Below are 17,285 nucleotides of genomic sequence, written 5' to 3' on the forward strand. Positions count from 1 at the left end.
TGCAATTGGGTCCTCCTCCCTGTTTCCTACCCCGGATCGTGACAAACTGGATGATCTGGATCATCTCTCATGGTGCGTTGTACACAGGTTTGTCTTGCAGGACCTGAACCACACTGTGATACAACTGGCCAGGACTCTGTCCACTGAGCCTCTGTGAGCTGGAGAGGATGGGTCTCCATCAGTCTCCCTGGGAGGTGGAGACGTCCTGACACCAGGTGAGGTCGCCAGAGAGGTGCACACTGAGTGACGAGTGACGATCTTCACTTTGACGTTTAAATACTTAGCTGACAACGCCCTCTGTTTCCATCTCTTGAAGTTCTGTTGAATATCTATTTTTTGTTCCTGTAAAAAGCTCTGTTGATCCTGCTGGGGGAGGTTCTGGTGGCTGCTCCGGGTCCCTGAATGCACCACGGCACCAATGAATAAAGAGATAAGAGATTAAAACTGGCTGAGAATCATGTCTTCATTTTATCTCTCAAAACATTTAATTTTAGATGAACAGATAATTGTTGTCTCGCTGTAAGTGGATTGACATTAAAAAAGCTGATGTGTCCAGGGGTGACAAACAAACATGCAGGTAGAGGGTCAGAAAAAATAGAATGAAGTTACACAAAGTCCAGAGTAGGTCAAATGGATTTTAAGACCCAGAGAGAAGTGATGATGAAACAATTCTCTGTTCGCTGTTTATCAGTGAAAAGCCATTTCATCTACAGCCCTGTCCATCCATTCACTTTTCTAGACTACATCTAACCCACAACCTGTGTACCTACCTACCTACCAACCATTGTGGAAGTGGTGAGTAGACAAGCATTAGATCACAGGTGTCAAACTCCAGTCCTGGAGGGCCGGCTTCCTCTGACTTTTAGATGTCTCCCTGCTCTAACACACCTGCTTTAAACCAATGTGTTGTCATCAAGCTCTGCAGAAGCCTGATAATGAGTCACTCATTGGATTCAGCTGCGTCCGAGCAGGGAGAAATCTAACAGTCTGAGGAAGCCGGCCCTCCAGGACTGGAGTTTGACTCCCCTGCATTAGATGGACAAATGGGAAACGTGTAGCCTTAAAACTTATCTCTGATGTCCAACAAACGAATGAAGTGGGGTCAGCTTGAATATTTCATGTCCATCTCAAGTACAGCTCTGTATATGATAGATAGGTGGGGAGCTTGGTAGTGTATGCAGATAGATTTAGTAAGATAGGGAGTGCACACCTAAAGGTGCATTAGTGTGCTAACACACAATAACAGACCGAACATCAACAGACCTTTCCAAATCTTTTGTTATCTATGCATTGGCACACCTGGCTCCAACCACCTGGAGCCTTGGCTTTATAACCAGCATGAAACCAGGACTCCACCTAGTGTTACATTTCTGAATTACATACAAAATACTCTGAATTTCCCTCGGGATCAATAAAGTATCTATCTATCTATCTATCTATCTATCTACTCAAAGCAAACAGAGATTTCTCAAACCGAGATAAATGAACAAGTAAAGCCCAATTAGCTCCAAACAGTATTATCTATCTATCTCTGTAAATATCTATTTAGTCTATGTTTCTATAGGCTATATGTTGGTTTGCATATTTTGTCCGTGTGCTTCCGTGCGCGTGTATCTGTGCTTACACGTGTATATGGTTGGATGGTCGGATTCGTCCGTGCGCGCGCGCAGACACACACGCACACGCTGCACGCTGTGTTGGTGTCCGATGGACGGACGAATCCAACCACCCAACCAGCCCTTTGTGTTTGGGTGCGCGTGCGTGCGTGCGTGCGTCTGTCCGTTTACACACACACACACGCTGCAGGCTGCAGGTTATGTTGGTGTCAGACAGATGGACCACTCGGACCATCCAACCAACAAGCCCTGTGTGTGTTAGGGTGTGCGTGCGGGTGTGTGTTTGTGCAGGCTGGTTGGTCTGACGGTCGGATTCATCTGTCCGTCACACCAACGTAGTCTGCAGCCTGCAGCGTGTGTGTGTACGCTCCAGGCTGCAGGCTATGTTGGTGTCAGACGGACGAACCACTTCGACCATCCAACCAACTAGCCCTCCTATCTAAAGTGCATGTTTTGATGATTGTGGGAGGAAGCCGGATTACCCGTGAACCCACACCTCAAGGGAAGAACATGCAAACTCCCCATAGAGGCCCCCCTGGAACACAAGGTCCCAGAGAGTTCTTTTTAATGTTTGGTTTGAAAGAGCCTCTACTTATAACCTCGGTTGGCTTGTTCTGTGACGTCAAGAGTCACGTCATTAATTAACTGCGCGTGCAGAAAGCCTCTGTACAGTCTAAACACGTTGTGACGTCACGCTCCGGCTCCAATATGGTCTAAAACCGATGGGAGGTGGTGAAGTAAACAAACAAAGTATAGATAATAAATACATGTGTAACCTCCTGCCTGATAAGAGGGGGACACGTTCTGTCCTTAACAATGTCCGAACATCAACAGAACTTTCCATATCTTTCATTATTCATACATTGGCACACCTGGCTCCACCTAGTGTTACATTTCTGAATTACAAACAAAATACTGAAAGCAAACAGAGATTTCTCAAACAGAGATAAATGAACAAGTAAAGCCCAATTAGCTCCAAACAGTATTATCTATCTATCTGTAAATATCTCTTTAGCCTATGTTTCTATAGGCTATATGTTGGTTTGCATATTTTGTACCTGTGCTTGCGTGCGCGTGTATCTGTGCTTACACGTACAGCTATTTGGTTGGATGGTCGGATTCGTCCGTGCGCGCGCAGACGCACATGCATATGCACACACACGCACACGCGCACACACACACGCACACACGCTGCAGGCTATGTTGGTGTCAGACGGACGAACCACTTCGACCATCCAACCAACTAGCCCTCCTATCTAAAGTGCATGTTTTGATGATTGTGGGAGGAAGCCGGATTACCCGTGAACCCACACCTCAAGGGAAGAACATGCAAACTCCCCATAGAGGCCCCCCTGGAACACAAGGTCCCAGAGAGTTCTTTTTAATGTTTGGTTTGAAAGAGCCTCTACTTATAACCTCGGTTGGCTTGTTCTGTGACGTCAAGAGTCACGTCATTAATTAACTGCGCGTGCAGAAAGCCTCTGTACAGTCTAAACACGTTGTGACGTCACGCTCCGGCTCCAATATGGTCTAAAACCGATGGGAGGTGGTGAAGTAAACAAACAAAGTATAGATAATAAATACATGTGTAACCTCCTGCCTGATAAGAGGGGGACACGTTCTGTCCTTAACAATGTCCGAACATCAACAGAACTTTCCATATCTTTCATTATTCATACATTGGCACACCTGGCTCCACCTAGTGTTACATTTCTGAATTACAAACAAAATACTGAAAGCAAACAGAGATTTCTCAAACAGAGATAAATGAACAAGTAAAGCCCAATTAGCTCCAAACAGTATTATCTATCTATCTGTAAATATCTCTTTAGCCTATGTTTCTATAGGCTATATGTTGGTTTGCATATTTTGTACCTGTGCTTGCGTGCGCGTGTATCTGTGCTTACACGTACAGCTATTTGGTTGGATGGTCGGATTCGTCCGTGCGCGCGCAGACGCACATGCATATGCACACACACGCACACGCGCACACACACACGCACACACGCTGCACTCTATGTTGGTGTCCGATAGACGGACGAATCTAACCACCCAACCAGCCCTGTGTGTTTGGGTGCGCGTGTGTGTTTCGTCTGGTTGGACAAAAGCATATTATAGAAGATTATTATTAATACACTCAAAAAACTGATTCAAGCCCTTCTTAGATGTGACACACTTAAGTATTGTTGAATTTATTAAAAAATATCGAGTTTTAAAATATAGACAGATATATTTAGTCAGTGAAACATAAACTTTCTCATAATTGATCCTGTGGGATTGATTTGATGTTGATTAACGCAAAATAAATGAGTTCAGAATTTGGAGCCGCCCTTTGCGCATGCGCATAATCTTCGCGGGCATAACGTCTTTCGGCTGGATTAGACCACATCAACGTAATCGGGAAACCTGCAGCAGGTTGGAGCTCGGTCTTTGGTAAGTATTAATTGTTTTTTATAACTGTAATACTGTAGACTGTACCGCTGGTGTATTCAGTGCTATATACCACAATTTGTGTAATGTTTGTGGGGGTGAACTTTACTTTTAAAGTCCGAGTTTGCGTGCTAGCTTGGTAACCTCCAACATGGCCGCTAGTTTAATAGTCCAGAAATGAACACGGCAGTCGGAAAACTGCACGATGATTGTGAGGTGAACGAATTTGCCCTCACTTATTATATAACATAAATCAGGCCGGGATGAACGTGAGGACCAGCGTGAGCGGGTAAGATTATTGACTCGACAGTCGGAGATAAATGCATGTAATGTCTGCCCATGTAGTTTTACTTTATTCAATGTGTGTGCTTCCGCTGGGTCCGCTGCGTTGCGTGTCAGCTCCGGCACTCCGGAGACTGCCTGTATGTGTGTTTGAATGCGTGTTTATAAGGATTATATAGTGTTTTATACCTCATAAAGAGTATTATCTCGCGCTATCGCGAGTGACTCTGGTTGAAGTTCAGGCACCAGATCCTGTTGGTGTTGAGCTTGCCCTGTTTTGTTGAACTCCATCATCTCCGCCGGTCTCTGCCTCTTTCACACCCTCTCTCCTTCAGTAAAGCTGTCGATTAAGCAGTAAATGTAGATTCTAGGTTATAGATGGTCAGTGAATACATGCAGGAAGGTTAATATTGTTCCTGTGTTTATTTTAATAAAATGGCAGAATTTAAAATAATCTCATGTCTTGAATTTAATTATTGAAACTTAATTGTTTGTCAAATAATGGGTAGCCTATTCTAAATGTTATCTTGTTTTATTGGTCAGAGCTTTAATTCAATTGCAACTTGTCTGCATTTCTGGGTATTCTGGTACTTGCACTCACAACTTAATGTTATCATCTTTTGCAGATTGATCTTTTTTTTCAAGCTTCATGTGGCAGCCTCTTAGTGATTGTAAGTAATAGGTTATGTGTTTAATGCTGGTACAAGCTGATCTCTATCATTGTCATCCTTTTGATGTGATGTTATATATGCTAATTCTCTTTATTCTCTATTTCAGGACTATGAACGTGGCAGTGTAAAGAATGCAGTTTGGAACTATCTAGCAGGTATTTGTTGTTGCAGCATTTTAGGCAGACTCACGGGCATTTAAGGGGCAGTTATCGCTATCCATGTCCATATGCAGATTGCCCATGCAGGTTTTAGTACATGGAGTAAGCTACTAAATCATACATACAAAGTTCATGGTAAACAGCAAACTCCCAAAACAGCAGAAGTAGCTACATTCAAGTGTCATGAACAGAGGCCCATGATTGAGGAATTCCAGCAGAGTGAAGTAAGTTAACTTGTAACTTGTATTGATATTTAACTGTAAGAAAATGGTAATTTTTTCTAAAGATTTTTAAAAATATATTTTTCAGATTAATGAGGAGTTCTTGCGGATCACTACAAAGCCACTGAAGTCAAAGTTTATGTCACAACTGGACCACTTTTCACTCAAGTTGATGCAGATCTTCAAAAGCAAAGGAGTGAAGGGGCAACAAATCAAAGACGTTCTGGCAAAAATAGATTTGGTAAGTAGAAATACTCGAACCGTTTTTATATATATATATATATATATATATATATATATATATATATATATATATATATATATATGTATGTGTGTGTGTGTGTGTTAGTTTATCTTGTTTTTTCACACCCTCTAGTCAACTTGCCCCCCTCCCTGTGCCACTGTTGCACCAATATTTAGCCAAATTCTGTTTTGATTTTTCACCCCTGCTTTAGTGTGACGACATTGACACCAGGAGGGAGTGCATCCTGAGAAGCCTTGTTATCTACCTCAATGACGATCCAGACACTTTCTTCGAGGAATATCTGGTAAGTCAATAGTTCGTCTTACACAGTAGCATGAAATAGTGTTACAGATTCATATTTACATATATTGTGGTCCTTTGAGCTCAACACACTACAACTTTTTGGCATTTTGTAAACAATGTGGCTCTTTAAATTTTTATTTTGGTTTGAAATCACTGGTAGGTGCAAGAAAAGACAGAGTCAGAGTCTCCTAAGCTGATAGTGGCAAATGGTCGGAGGCCCTGTGGAGTAAAACAGCTATTTCTGTCCCACAGGTCCATCTCTATAGGGCTGTGGTTGCCTAAAGGATCATTTAGCAGCAATTGCATTATGTTCATGGCTGCTTGCTGAAGTTATTTACTGGCCCAATGTCAAACATATTATTTTATATATATATATATATGGTTAACTTTCCAATCACATTTAACTCATGATAGATACATGATTGATTTGACAAGCAATGAGGACTTAAAAAAAAAATTCAAATTCATATATAACACATTACAGATGCATGCCACAAAACAGTTGATTTTCTGTTAGTGGTGTTCAGCCTTTTATCTAATACAAGTGTTATGTTTTTGTGTTGTTGTTCAGGCCTCCGCCACTGAGGATGCAGAAAGGGACATTGATCCTCACGGTCATGTGGATATACATAATCCGTGGAGATGGCGAGAGGCAGCCAGAGGATGTGGGAGTTGTTATCGAAGGCATCAAAGTCCTGAGCAACGTGGACAGTGTCATCATGGGGGTCATAATGATGTTTGGGCTCATTTATGCCCTGGATCTAAACTTTCCAGACAACCTCAAGTACACATTTGAGTTTTTCTAGAAGATCCTAATGAACCTGGATGGGCACAAGCTGAACACAAAGATACAGCAGCTGAAAAATGAGGTGAACACTTGTTGGCAAAGTTCATCATCGGATCTTTATTTTTGGTTGTATTGTTCTTGCCTTCATTTTCACCCCATATAAAGACAATCTATGACCTACAACATTTTGGACTTGAGAATTGGACTCAGAATTGACTTAAGTTACAGGGAAGAAGAGGCTGTTTATTGAACTGCTGGAAGTACACGATCAACATCATATGCAGTCATGGGGAGTGGAGAGAGATTACGGGGGTTTAGACTGGATGAACAGTTTGCTCACTTTACCTCCACATTTTATCTCTGAGTGTGACTACCCTCCACACTTCTCACATCCATTGTCTCCTCCATCACTCATGTCAGGATAAATGGAGTTCGTTTCATGTTTTGTTTTTACTGGCTTACATTCAAAGGACATTTTCTACTAGCATCCCATTAATATCAGATTCCTGGTCTGTGAATGTTAATTTTCTTATTTTTGTTTGTTGCCAATTTGATCCATGGGAATTTAGTTTTTGCCTTGTTTTCTTTTCTTTATCTCTAGTACATTAAGGCTAATGGCTTTTGTAACGACTGTTTCATTAACTCAACAATACTTGTCAGCTTTTCAACCTTTTCTGTTAACTGCTGTATTGTGTCCATTTTAGGTTTTCTTCCTGTGCTTTCCTCCTTCACGCTAGGACACTGAGTTGCATTTATCTCAACCTGAGTACTGTGCACATTTGTGTGCTTTTGACGAGTGACTGGACCATGGCGACGCTGTCTTTCACTTTCATCACTCATCACCTTTTTCAGTTGTTTCAGGATAGCTTCATCAGTGACTGTAGTATCTTCAAGCAGTGGTTTTAGCTCCCTTTGAATGTCACCATGTCTGTGCCCTAGACCTTGATATACAGTGTGGAGAAAAACATCTTGGACCGTGCTGGCAGAGTGTTTTATGTCTGTGTCTGTGTGTTTCGAAGCAAGCAAGATCTTCTGTTTCAGTCCTATGACTCTATATAAGAACTGTTGGGGTGTCTCATTGTCATTTTGTTTGGTGCACATTAACTCTTGGAAAAGCTCTGTGTTGTTTTGTTCACCAAGGTGAGAGTGTAGGAAGTCTTTAAGCTCCTCTACTGTAAGTTCATCTTTGTTCATTAGCATGTCCTTGACATTTCCAGGCTTGATGACTTGGAGGACAGCTCTGACAATTTCAGCATCACTAAACTGTTCTTTAAAAGCTTCTTTTATCTGGCGACAAATGTTGTTGTAACTAATGTCTGACCCCTGGTCTCCAATCTGACCCCCTTGAATCTTAAACTCTCTACGATGGAGATAAGACAGGTCTCTTAAGGAAAACCCATTGTCATGTGTTACATGTTTTGAGTGCTCAACAGGACTTTTAGCTGAATGTTGTGATACATTTCTACTTTGTGACCTGGACTGTGTCATTACAGGTGGCTGACATGCAGACTGATCAACGGATGTGGGCATGTACTGCATAATTTTCTGATTGAGCTCTTAAGTAATTTCTGCAGCTCTGTGTCATTCGCAACTGTACGATTAACATCTGCATGGTGAGTTGCCCTACCAAAAACAGGCTGTCTCTCATCTTCATCATCTACATGTAAAGCTAACTTGACATTACCCTTAGCTTGACTCTGTGCAATACCATCAGCATTAAACTGATCATCTGAATTTACTTTGGCTGCTATTTGTAATAGTGGCTCAGATACACGACTTTGAATGACTTCATCCACTACATCTTTCAAATTCATTGTGACAAACCCTGATCCTCGGATTCTAACAAGGGCTTACTGCACATGAAATTGCTGATGTACTCAAAGCAACTGTCTTCATCCCCGAACTTGGGTCGAGCCTGGTCCCCTTCTCCCATCGGACCGAGAGTCTTGACGATCTGGAACACTTTTTAGCTTGCTCAATTTCCAATCAAATTTGAGTTGGGCATGATGTAAATCAATTTAGCTTAATAACCAAAATAATTTCATTTCCTTCTGCAGGTGGTTAAGTGTTTTATTCCTTCTGCAGAAGTCTTGACTTCAACATGCTGATTTATGGTTTGTTAAGAAGCCAAACAAACAAACTCCTTAGTTACTTCATCAGCTCTTAATACGCTGAGTTAATCTTTATAGTCTGTTACTGTTTACCTAAAAAAAAAGGGGGTCGACAATCCTGCAGGACGTCCAGTACTTTTGGTCCAATCAGGGCCTTCTACTCCTGCTTTAACATCCAGGTTTGACTGAAGAACAGCACTCTGCTAAAGATCAGACGTCACTCAGAGTCGTGGTATTTAAATGTAATAGAACAACCTCGAGTAAATTGAAATATTCTAAGCTGAGAAACAGAAATGTGACGAGTGACGATCTTCACTTTGACGTTTAAATACTTAGCTGACAACGCCCTCTGTTTCCATCTCTTGAAGTTCTGTTGAATATCTATTTTTTGTTCCTGTAAAAAGCTCTGTTGATCCTGCTGAGGGAGGTTCTGGTGGCTGCTCCGGGTCCCTGAATGCACCACGGCACCAATGAATAAAGAGATAAGAGATTAAAACTGGCTGAGAATCATGTCTTTATTTTATCTCTCAAAACATTTAATGTTAGATGAACAGATAATTGTTGTCTCGCTGTAAGTGGATTGACATTAAAAGAGCTGATGTGTCCAGGGGTAACAAACAAACATGCAGGTAGAGAGTCAGAAAAATAGAATGAAGTTACACAAAGTCCAGAGTAGGTCAAATGGATTTTAAGACCCAGAGTGGGGTGGGGGCCAACTTCACGCAGGTCTGGTTGGATGGTTGGATTCGTTCATCTGTCGTTGACCGCAGTCCAACACAGCGTGCAGCGTGTGCGTGTCTGCGCGCGCGCACGGACGAATCCGACCATCCAACCAAATACACGTGTAAGCACAGATACACGCGCACGCAAGCACATGGGCAAAATATGCAAACCAACATATAGCCTATAGAAACATAGGCTAAAGAGATATTTACAGAGATAGATAGATAATACTGTTTGGAGCTAATTGGGCTTTACTTGTTCATTTATCTCGGTTTGAGAAATCTGTTTGCTTTGAATATTTTGTTTGTAATTCAGAAATGTAACACTAGGTGGAGCCAGGTGTGCCAATGTATGAATAATGAAAGATATGGAAAGTTCTGTTGATGTTCGGACATTGTTAAGGACAGAACGTGTCCCCCTCTTATCAGGCAGGAGGTTACACATGTATTTATTCTCTATACTTTGTTTGTGTACTTCACCACCTCCCATCGGTTTTAGACCATATTGGAGCCGGAGCGTGACGTCACAACGTGTTTAGACTGTACAGAAGCTTTCTGCACGCGCAGCTAATTAATGACGTGACTCTTGACGTCACAGAACGAGCCAACCGAGGTTATAAGTAGAGGCTCTTTCAAACCAAAAATTAAAAAGAACTCTCTGGGGCCTTGAGTTGCAGGGGGTCAGGGCCTCTATGGGGAGTTTGCATGTTCTTCCCTTGAGGCGTGGGTTTCCTCCCACAATCATCAAAACATGCACTTTAGATAGGAGGGCTAGTTGGTTGGATGGTCGGAGTAGTTCGTCCCTCTGACACCAACATAGCCTGCAGCCTGGAGCCTACACACACACGCTGCAGGCTGCAGGCTATGTTGGTGTGCGACGGACAGATGAATCCGACCGTCAGACCAACCAGCCTGCACAAACACACACACAGGGCTTGTTGGTTGGATGGTCCGAGTGGTCCATCTGTCTGACACCAACATAACTTGCAGCCTGCAGCTTGTGTGTGTAGGCGGACAAACGAATCCGACCATGTAACCAACCAGACGAAACACACACGCGCACCCAAACACACAGGGCTGGTTGGGTGGTTGGATTCGTCCGTCTATCGGACACCAACATAGAGTGCAGCGTGTGCGTGTGTGTGTGCGTGCGTGTGTGTGTGTGTGCGCGCGCGCCACGGACGAATCCGACCATCCAACCAAATAGCTGTACGTGTAAGCACAGATACACGCGCACGGAAGCACAGGTACAAAATATGCAAACCAACATATAGCCTATAGAAACATAGGCTAAAGAGATATTTACAGAGATAGATAGATAATACTGTTTGGAGCTAATTGGGCTTTACTTGTTCATTTATCTCGGTTTGAGAAATCTGTTTGCTTTGAATATTTTGTTTGTAATTCAGAAATGTAACACTAGGTGGAGCCAGGTGTGCCAATGTATGAATAATGAAAGATATGGAAAGTTCTGTTGATGTTCGGACATTGTTAAGGACAGAACGTGTCCCCCTCTTATCAGGCAGGAGGTTACACATGTATTTATTATCTATACTTTGTTTGTTTACTTCATCAGTTTATTGCCCTCACTGTGAAATAGTTCAGTGACTATACACAGGTCACCCATTCATGCTCAACAAAATATGATTCACAGCCAGTCTAAATAATTTGGAGCACATCTTGCAGTCGTGTTTGATGTTATGTTGTTGTTTATTATTTTAAAGACATTTATTTGATTTGCACTAAACTCTCTTAGCCCCTCCCAGTCTGTGAGAAACATCATTAGGTTCAGACACATCATTATAAGATGCCGTCAAATAATAGCATCTCACTTATCGATATGGCTCACAGTATTAATAATAATCTTCTATAATATGGGTAAGCTCCTCTAAGTAGCTGATCGTTCACCACAAGCTTTCTTTAAGTTTGGCTCATTAAAGCATTGAAATGTGGACTGCTTTAGTGATGTCACAACTTAGGAGCACCTTTATGTGTGCACCACCTCCCATCGGTTTTAGACCATACTGGAGCCGGAGCGTGACGTCACAACGTGTTGAGACTACAGAGGCTTTCTGCACGCGCAGCTAATTAATGACGTGACTCTTGACGTCACAGAACGAGCCAACCGAGGTTATAAGTAGAGGCTCTTTCAAACCAAAAATTAAAAAGAACTCTCTGGGGCCTTGAGTTGCAGGGGGTCAGGGCCTCTATGGGGAGTTTGCATGTTCTTCCCTTGAGGCGTGGGTTTCCTCCCACAATCATCAAAACATGCACTTTAGATAGGAGGGCGAGTTGGTTGGATGGTCGGAGTAGTTCGTCCCTCTGACACCAACATAACCTGCAGCCTGGAGCCTACACACACGCTGCAGGCTGCAGGCTATGTTGGTGTGCGACGGACAGATGAATCCGACCGTCAGACCAACCAGCCTGCACAAACACACACACAGGGCTTGTTGGTTGGATGGTCCGAGTGGTCCATCTGTCTGACACCAACATAACTTGCAGCCTGCAGCTTGTGTGTGTAGGCGGACAAACGAATCCGACCATGTAACCAACCAGACGAAACACACACGCGCACCCAAACACACAGGGCTGGTTGGGTGGTTGGATTCGTCCGTCTATCGGACACCAACATAGAGTGCAGCGTGTGTGTGCGCGCGTGTGTGTGTGTGCGCGCACGGACGAATCCGACCATCCAACCAAATAGCTGTACGTGTAAGCACAGATACACGCGCACGGAAGCACAGGTACAAAATATGCAAACCAACATATAGCCTATAGAAACATAGGCTAAAGAGATATTTACAGATAGATAGATACTACTGTTTGGAGCTAATTGGGCTTTACTTGTTCATTTATCTCTGTTTGAGAAATCTGTTTGCTTTCAGTATTTTGTTTGTAATTCAGAAATTTAACACTAGGTGGAGCCAGGTGTGCCAATGTATGAATAATGAAAGATATGGAAAGTTCTGTTGATGTTGGGACATTGTTAAGGACAGAACGTGTCCCCCTCTTATCAGGCAGGAGGTTACACATGTATTTATTCTCTATACTTTGTTTGTTTACTTCACCACCTCCCATCGGTTTTAGACCATATTGGAGCCGGAGCGTGACGTCACAACGTGTTTAGTCTGTACAGAGGCTTTCTGCACGCGCAGCTAATTAATGACGTGACTCTTGACGTCACAGAACGAGCCAACCGAGGTTATAAGTAGAGGCTCTTTCAAATCAAAAATTAAAAAGAACTCTCTGGGGCCTTGAGTTGCAGGGGGTCAGGGCCTCTATGGGGAGTTTGCATGTTCTTCCCTTGAGGCGTGGGTTTCCTCCCACAATCATCAAAACATGCACTTTAGATAGGAGGGCGAGTTGGTTGGATGGTCCGAGTGGTCCATCCGTCTGACACCAACATAACCTGCAGCATGCACACGCACGCACGCACACCCAAACCCAAAGGGCTGGCTGGGTGGTGCGGTGGTGTTCGTGCCATAACACCCAGGGAGCTGCGTGTTCAGACCCAGCTGGTGCACCCCCGCACTCTGCAGGAGGCGCTGGAGCTGGCGTTGGAGAGGGAGATTATTGGAGGGCCCGCAGGATGTGACCACAATGGCGGTGGACCTGCTGTGAGATCTGCGGTTCAAGTGAATCCAGGTTGGCCACATCAGCGTGAGGTGCCCTAGGCGGGCTGATGATCAGGGAAACGGCCCAGGGTCTGCGTAGACGGGACGATGCAGACCCTTGCCCCTGTGTCCCGCATTGCCCCGTGTACGGACGGCGGAGCCCAGCAACACAGACGGGGGAACCTGGCTCCACTCCCTCCAAAAGCAGATGACACCATTGAGTCTGCAAGGGTGGTGGGCTGGACTCACTCGGGACAACTTCTGCCATGTCCCCGTTACCCTGGCGTTGACCCAGCGCATAGCCAGGGGTGACGACTCGATTGACTCGTTATCAGGCTTCTGCAGAGTTTGATGACAACACATTGGTTTAAAGCAGGTGTGTTAGAGCAGGGAGACATCTAAAAGTCTGAGGAAGCCGGCCCTCCAGGACTGGAGTTTGACACCTGTGATCTAATGCTTGTCTACTCACCACTTCCACAATGGTTGGTAGGTAGGTAGGTACACAGGTTGTGGGTTAGATGTAGTCTAGAAAAGTGAATGGATGGACAGGGCTGTAGATGAAATGGCTTTTGACTGATAAACAGCGACCAGAGAATTGTTTCATCACCACTCCTCTCTGGGTCTTAAAATCCATTTGACCTACTCTGGACTTTGTGTAACTTCATTCTATTTTTTCTGACCCTCTACCTGCATGTTTGTTTGTTACCCCTGGACACATCAGCTCTTTTAATGTCAATCCACTTACAGCGAGACAACAATTATCTGTTCATCTAACATTAAATGTTTTGAGAGATAAAATGAAGACATGATTCTCAGCCAGTTTTAATCTCTTATCTCTTTATTCATTGGTGCCGTGGTGCATTCAGGGACCCGGAGCAGCCACCAGAACCTCCCCCAGCAGGATCAACAGAGCTTTTTACAGGAACAAAAAATAGATATTCAACAGAACTTCAAGAGATGGAAACAGAGGGCGTTGTCAGTTAAGTATTTAAACGTCAAAGTGAAGATCGTCACTCGTCACATTTCTGTTTCTCAGCTTAGAATATTTCAATTCACTCGAGGTTGTTTTATTACATTTAAATACCACGACTCTGAGTGACGTCTGATCTTTAGCAGAGTGCTGTTCTTCAGTCAAACCTGGATGTTAAAGCAGGAGTAGAAGGCCCTGATTGGACCAAAAGTACTGGACGTCCTGCAGGATTGTCGACCCCCTTTATTTTTAGGTAAACAGTAACAGACTATAAAGATTAACTCAGCGTATTAAGAGCTGATGAAGTAACTAAGGAGTTTGTTTGTTTGGCTTCTTAACAAACCATAAATCAGCACGTTGAAGTCAAGACTTCTGCAGAAGGAATAAAACAAGCTGAGAACGTTTGATTCAGACGAGGCGTCACCACACGCTGAGAGGGGGAAGAGGAACATCAGAGGAGGGATCTTTATATTAGCATCTTATTAACAATCAAATCACACTTCACTCGAAACAAACAAACATTTTTCTATCTGGGTGAATATGACAGATAATCGTCTACTGAGCAACATTCATACATGTGATTTCCACTCTAAGCAGAGGCTACAGAGATGACGACATGCAGAGGGAGGGAGGAAAGAGAAGAAGTCGGAATAAAAACAGAAATATGAAAATGGAAAGATGAAGATGTGAAAAACAAATATAAGTTGACGAACATTGACAGAGTGAGACACGGGGATTCAAGACATTAGTTCTAGGTTTTCTTGATATGTGTAATTTTTTTTGTTTTTTTTTTACATTTTTGTAATATTGTTTTTGTGTTGAACAAATATAATTATTAAGATAGTAGCAGCAGCACGTTTTTTAGTTTTTAAATGTTTAAACTTTTTTTGGGCTCTGTTTTTCCCGGCTGAGGGGACGATGGCGGCTGACCTCGGGACGACTGAGCAGCTCGGGGTCGTTTGTACTGAAACCAAAACCGTCTTCACCACTGAAACCGTCTTTATCAGCGTCCACTTTGTGTGACCAACGTGAACGTTCTCTTGGCGTGCCACGCTTTTCTCTGATGAGCAACCTTTCCACAGGAGCTGCCTTTATATTGCTTTAATGCAAATGAGAACCTTGAATACAAGTCGTCTCTTTCATTGTTGCTGGGGCAGTTGCCCATCGCTGCTGCCTCATTTGTGGACTTGAATTTGAAAAATAAAGATGGCGAGCGCGTGAAGGCGGTTTTGGTTCCTGTTTGGTCTCTAGGAGGCACTGACTGGCTGCAGAGGCGGGCAGGGGGAACGGCTGCCTTCCTGTCTGGATAACAGGACACTGCAGACACCCAGACCTCCTCATCCTCCTTCTGTTGCTGGCGCCCCCGCTGCAGGTGTCGCCCCCTCCTGGACGGCTGTGGAAGTAACGTCTTCGTTGTAGAGTCGTTTGATGCCGTCGAAGAACTCATCTACCTCCATCTCCTCCACCTGGACACACAGACGGTTATGTAGCGACGGGCTTTTGAAGATGGGACTTAAATGGGGACAATTTATCGGCTTTTTGCATCAAGCCTCAAGTGGACACTTGAGGTATTGCAGTCTGCAAGTGTGGAAGAGAGAAAGAGAGAGATGGTGGTACCTTGCGTTTGGAGGAGGATTTGCAGCGCAGTGTGACCTTCTGCAGGTGGTTAAGTTGGTGGAAGTTTTTGGGTGGAGAGAGCAGCTCTGGGATGTCAGTGGAGGAGCCAGGTGTTATTTGCTCCTGTGGAGCAGCGGTGATGACGGCGTGGTCCCTAGAAGACTCGGCGGTGGAGTTTCTGATCCCTGGAGAAGATACAGAAATGCTTGAATAGTTAAAGGACCGACTCCAGACACACACATGTTCACACCTGGGACTAGACTTTGATGTGGAAAACCTCGGGCAGCGTCCCTTTAACGTACCCAGTGTGCAGCAGCGGAGTGTGGGGTCCTGGTCCGGAGGCTGCAGGCTGGTCGGGCTCTGCAGGGGTTGGTAGATGTAGACAGTGTTGGGAGGCAGGGAAGCCTTAAGTGTGGACAGACTACGAGCCACCAGCTCTCGGCTTCGAATCAACTCGGAGCTGTCGATCTGAGAGACAAGAAGAGGAGGGAGGGATAACAGACGAGACTTATTCAGATAAAAAGTTTTGGTTTTTATGCTCATCCAGTGAAGCTGGTGGATTCATATCTAAATCAGCGTGCTCTAAATTAAAGCTCAAAGAGATAAACTGAAGAATCAACAATCACTGAAATGATGAGTCTCGTTGTTAAGATCAACAACCACGATGTCAGCGCTCCTGACCTTCCTGTGTACAATAAACAGCAAACATTCATCTCCCCAAGATGACAAACAGCTTGAGGACAAATATGTATCATTTATTGACTTTTGGATCTAAAGAAGGAGCAGGGAAGACAAACACAGGAGAGATCACCGAAAAAAAAAAAACTCTTTGTAGTTTCAGTTTGTTCAAGCGCTGTGTAAATATGACCTCCTCTGTTCTGACTCTGAATCACTTCGACTGCCTGTTTAGCGCCCTCTGCTGGGCTGACCCCGCACTGCATTAGTCTTCTCATTCAGCGACTCGTACTAAATACGTTTACCTGAGCGGATGAGTTAAAGCGGAGTAAAAAGAGATTTTGAAGCTCAGTGTGCTGTTGGTTTTGGACAGCTGAAGAGACAGGAAACGTCGGGAGGAGAGAGAGAGCGGAGGACGACATGCAAGAAGGGGCAGAGGTCAGATTCAAACCCAATGAGGACTACAGCCTCTTTACATGGGGCGTGCAACATGACCCCCTTGAGTTTCCTTTTCAAGTTTCAGATTTTTTTTTTTAAGATTTTATTTTCAAGTTGACGTCTTTTCTTGATCTTTCTTTGAGCCTTCTGTGCTGCTGCTGATCCAAACGGAACACTTGCAGATTGACTTGGGTACCTGTGCCTTCTTCAGCAGCTCGATGGTGAGAGCCAGCCAGTCAGGACAGCAGGTCTCCAGCTCCAGAGTGATGAGGGCCAAGGCCAGCATGGATCCTCTCAGCTACGGGAGCACATGAGGGTCAAACTTGGTCAGTTTTCAGGCAGGTGGAAAAAAAGCAGCTTTGCTTTTAGTTGACAGCAGCAGAGCAGAGATTTCCACAGGGATGAAGTGAAGGTGTGTATGTG

The 17,285-nt window shown here is 44.0% G+C and overlaps 2 protein-coding genes and 1 long non-coding RNA gene across 3 annotated transcripts in view; 2 read left to right on the top strand and 1 right to left on the bottom strand.

The window, feature by feature from the left end:
- The window catches only part of LOC306837524 (uncharacterized protein), a 61,571-nt gene extending 54,810 nt beyond the window's left edge, over positions 1–6,761 (top strand). The window contains exons 3-4 of the mRNA XM_079365258.1: positions 5,834–5,926; positions 6,497–6,761. Coding sequence (XP_079221384.1) covers positions 5,834–5,926; positions 6,497–6,721 — 318 coding nt within the window. The 3' untranslated portion in view covers positions 6,722–6,761. The remainder of the gene's footprint in view (positions 1–5,833; positions 5,927–6,496) is intronic.
- Positions 4,012–5,369, top strand: LOC306837537. Its single transcript, XR_013780948.1, has 3 exons — positions 4,012–4,049; positions 4,955–4,999; positions 5,106–5,369. It is a non-coding gene; the product is annotated as an uncharacterized lncRNA (long non-coding RNA).
- Positions 6,762–14,449: 7,688 nt separating the features above from the next.
- Positions 14,450–17,181, bottom strand: LOC306837523 (cyclin-I-like). Its single transcript, XM_079365257.1, has 4 exons — positions 17,059–17,181; positions 16,052–16,217; positions 15,750–15,934; positions 14,450–15,598 (listed from the first exon to the last, which is right to left on the bottom strand). The coding sequence occupies exons 1-4, from the start codon at positions 17,146–17,148 to the stop codon at positions 15,470–15,472; spliced, it is 570 nt and encodes a 189-aa protein (XP_079221383.1). The 5' UTR covers positions 17,149–17,181; the 3' UTR covers positions 14,450–15,469.
- Between the last annotated feature and the right edge of the window lie 104 nt (positions 17,182–17,285).

The sequence above is a fragment of the Symphodus melops genome (genome assembly GCF_947650265.1).
Source record: "Symphodus melops genome assembly, chromosome: 16".
Lineage (NCBI taxonomy): Eukaryota > Metazoa > Chordata > Actinopteri > Labriformes > Labridae > Symphodus > Symphodus melops.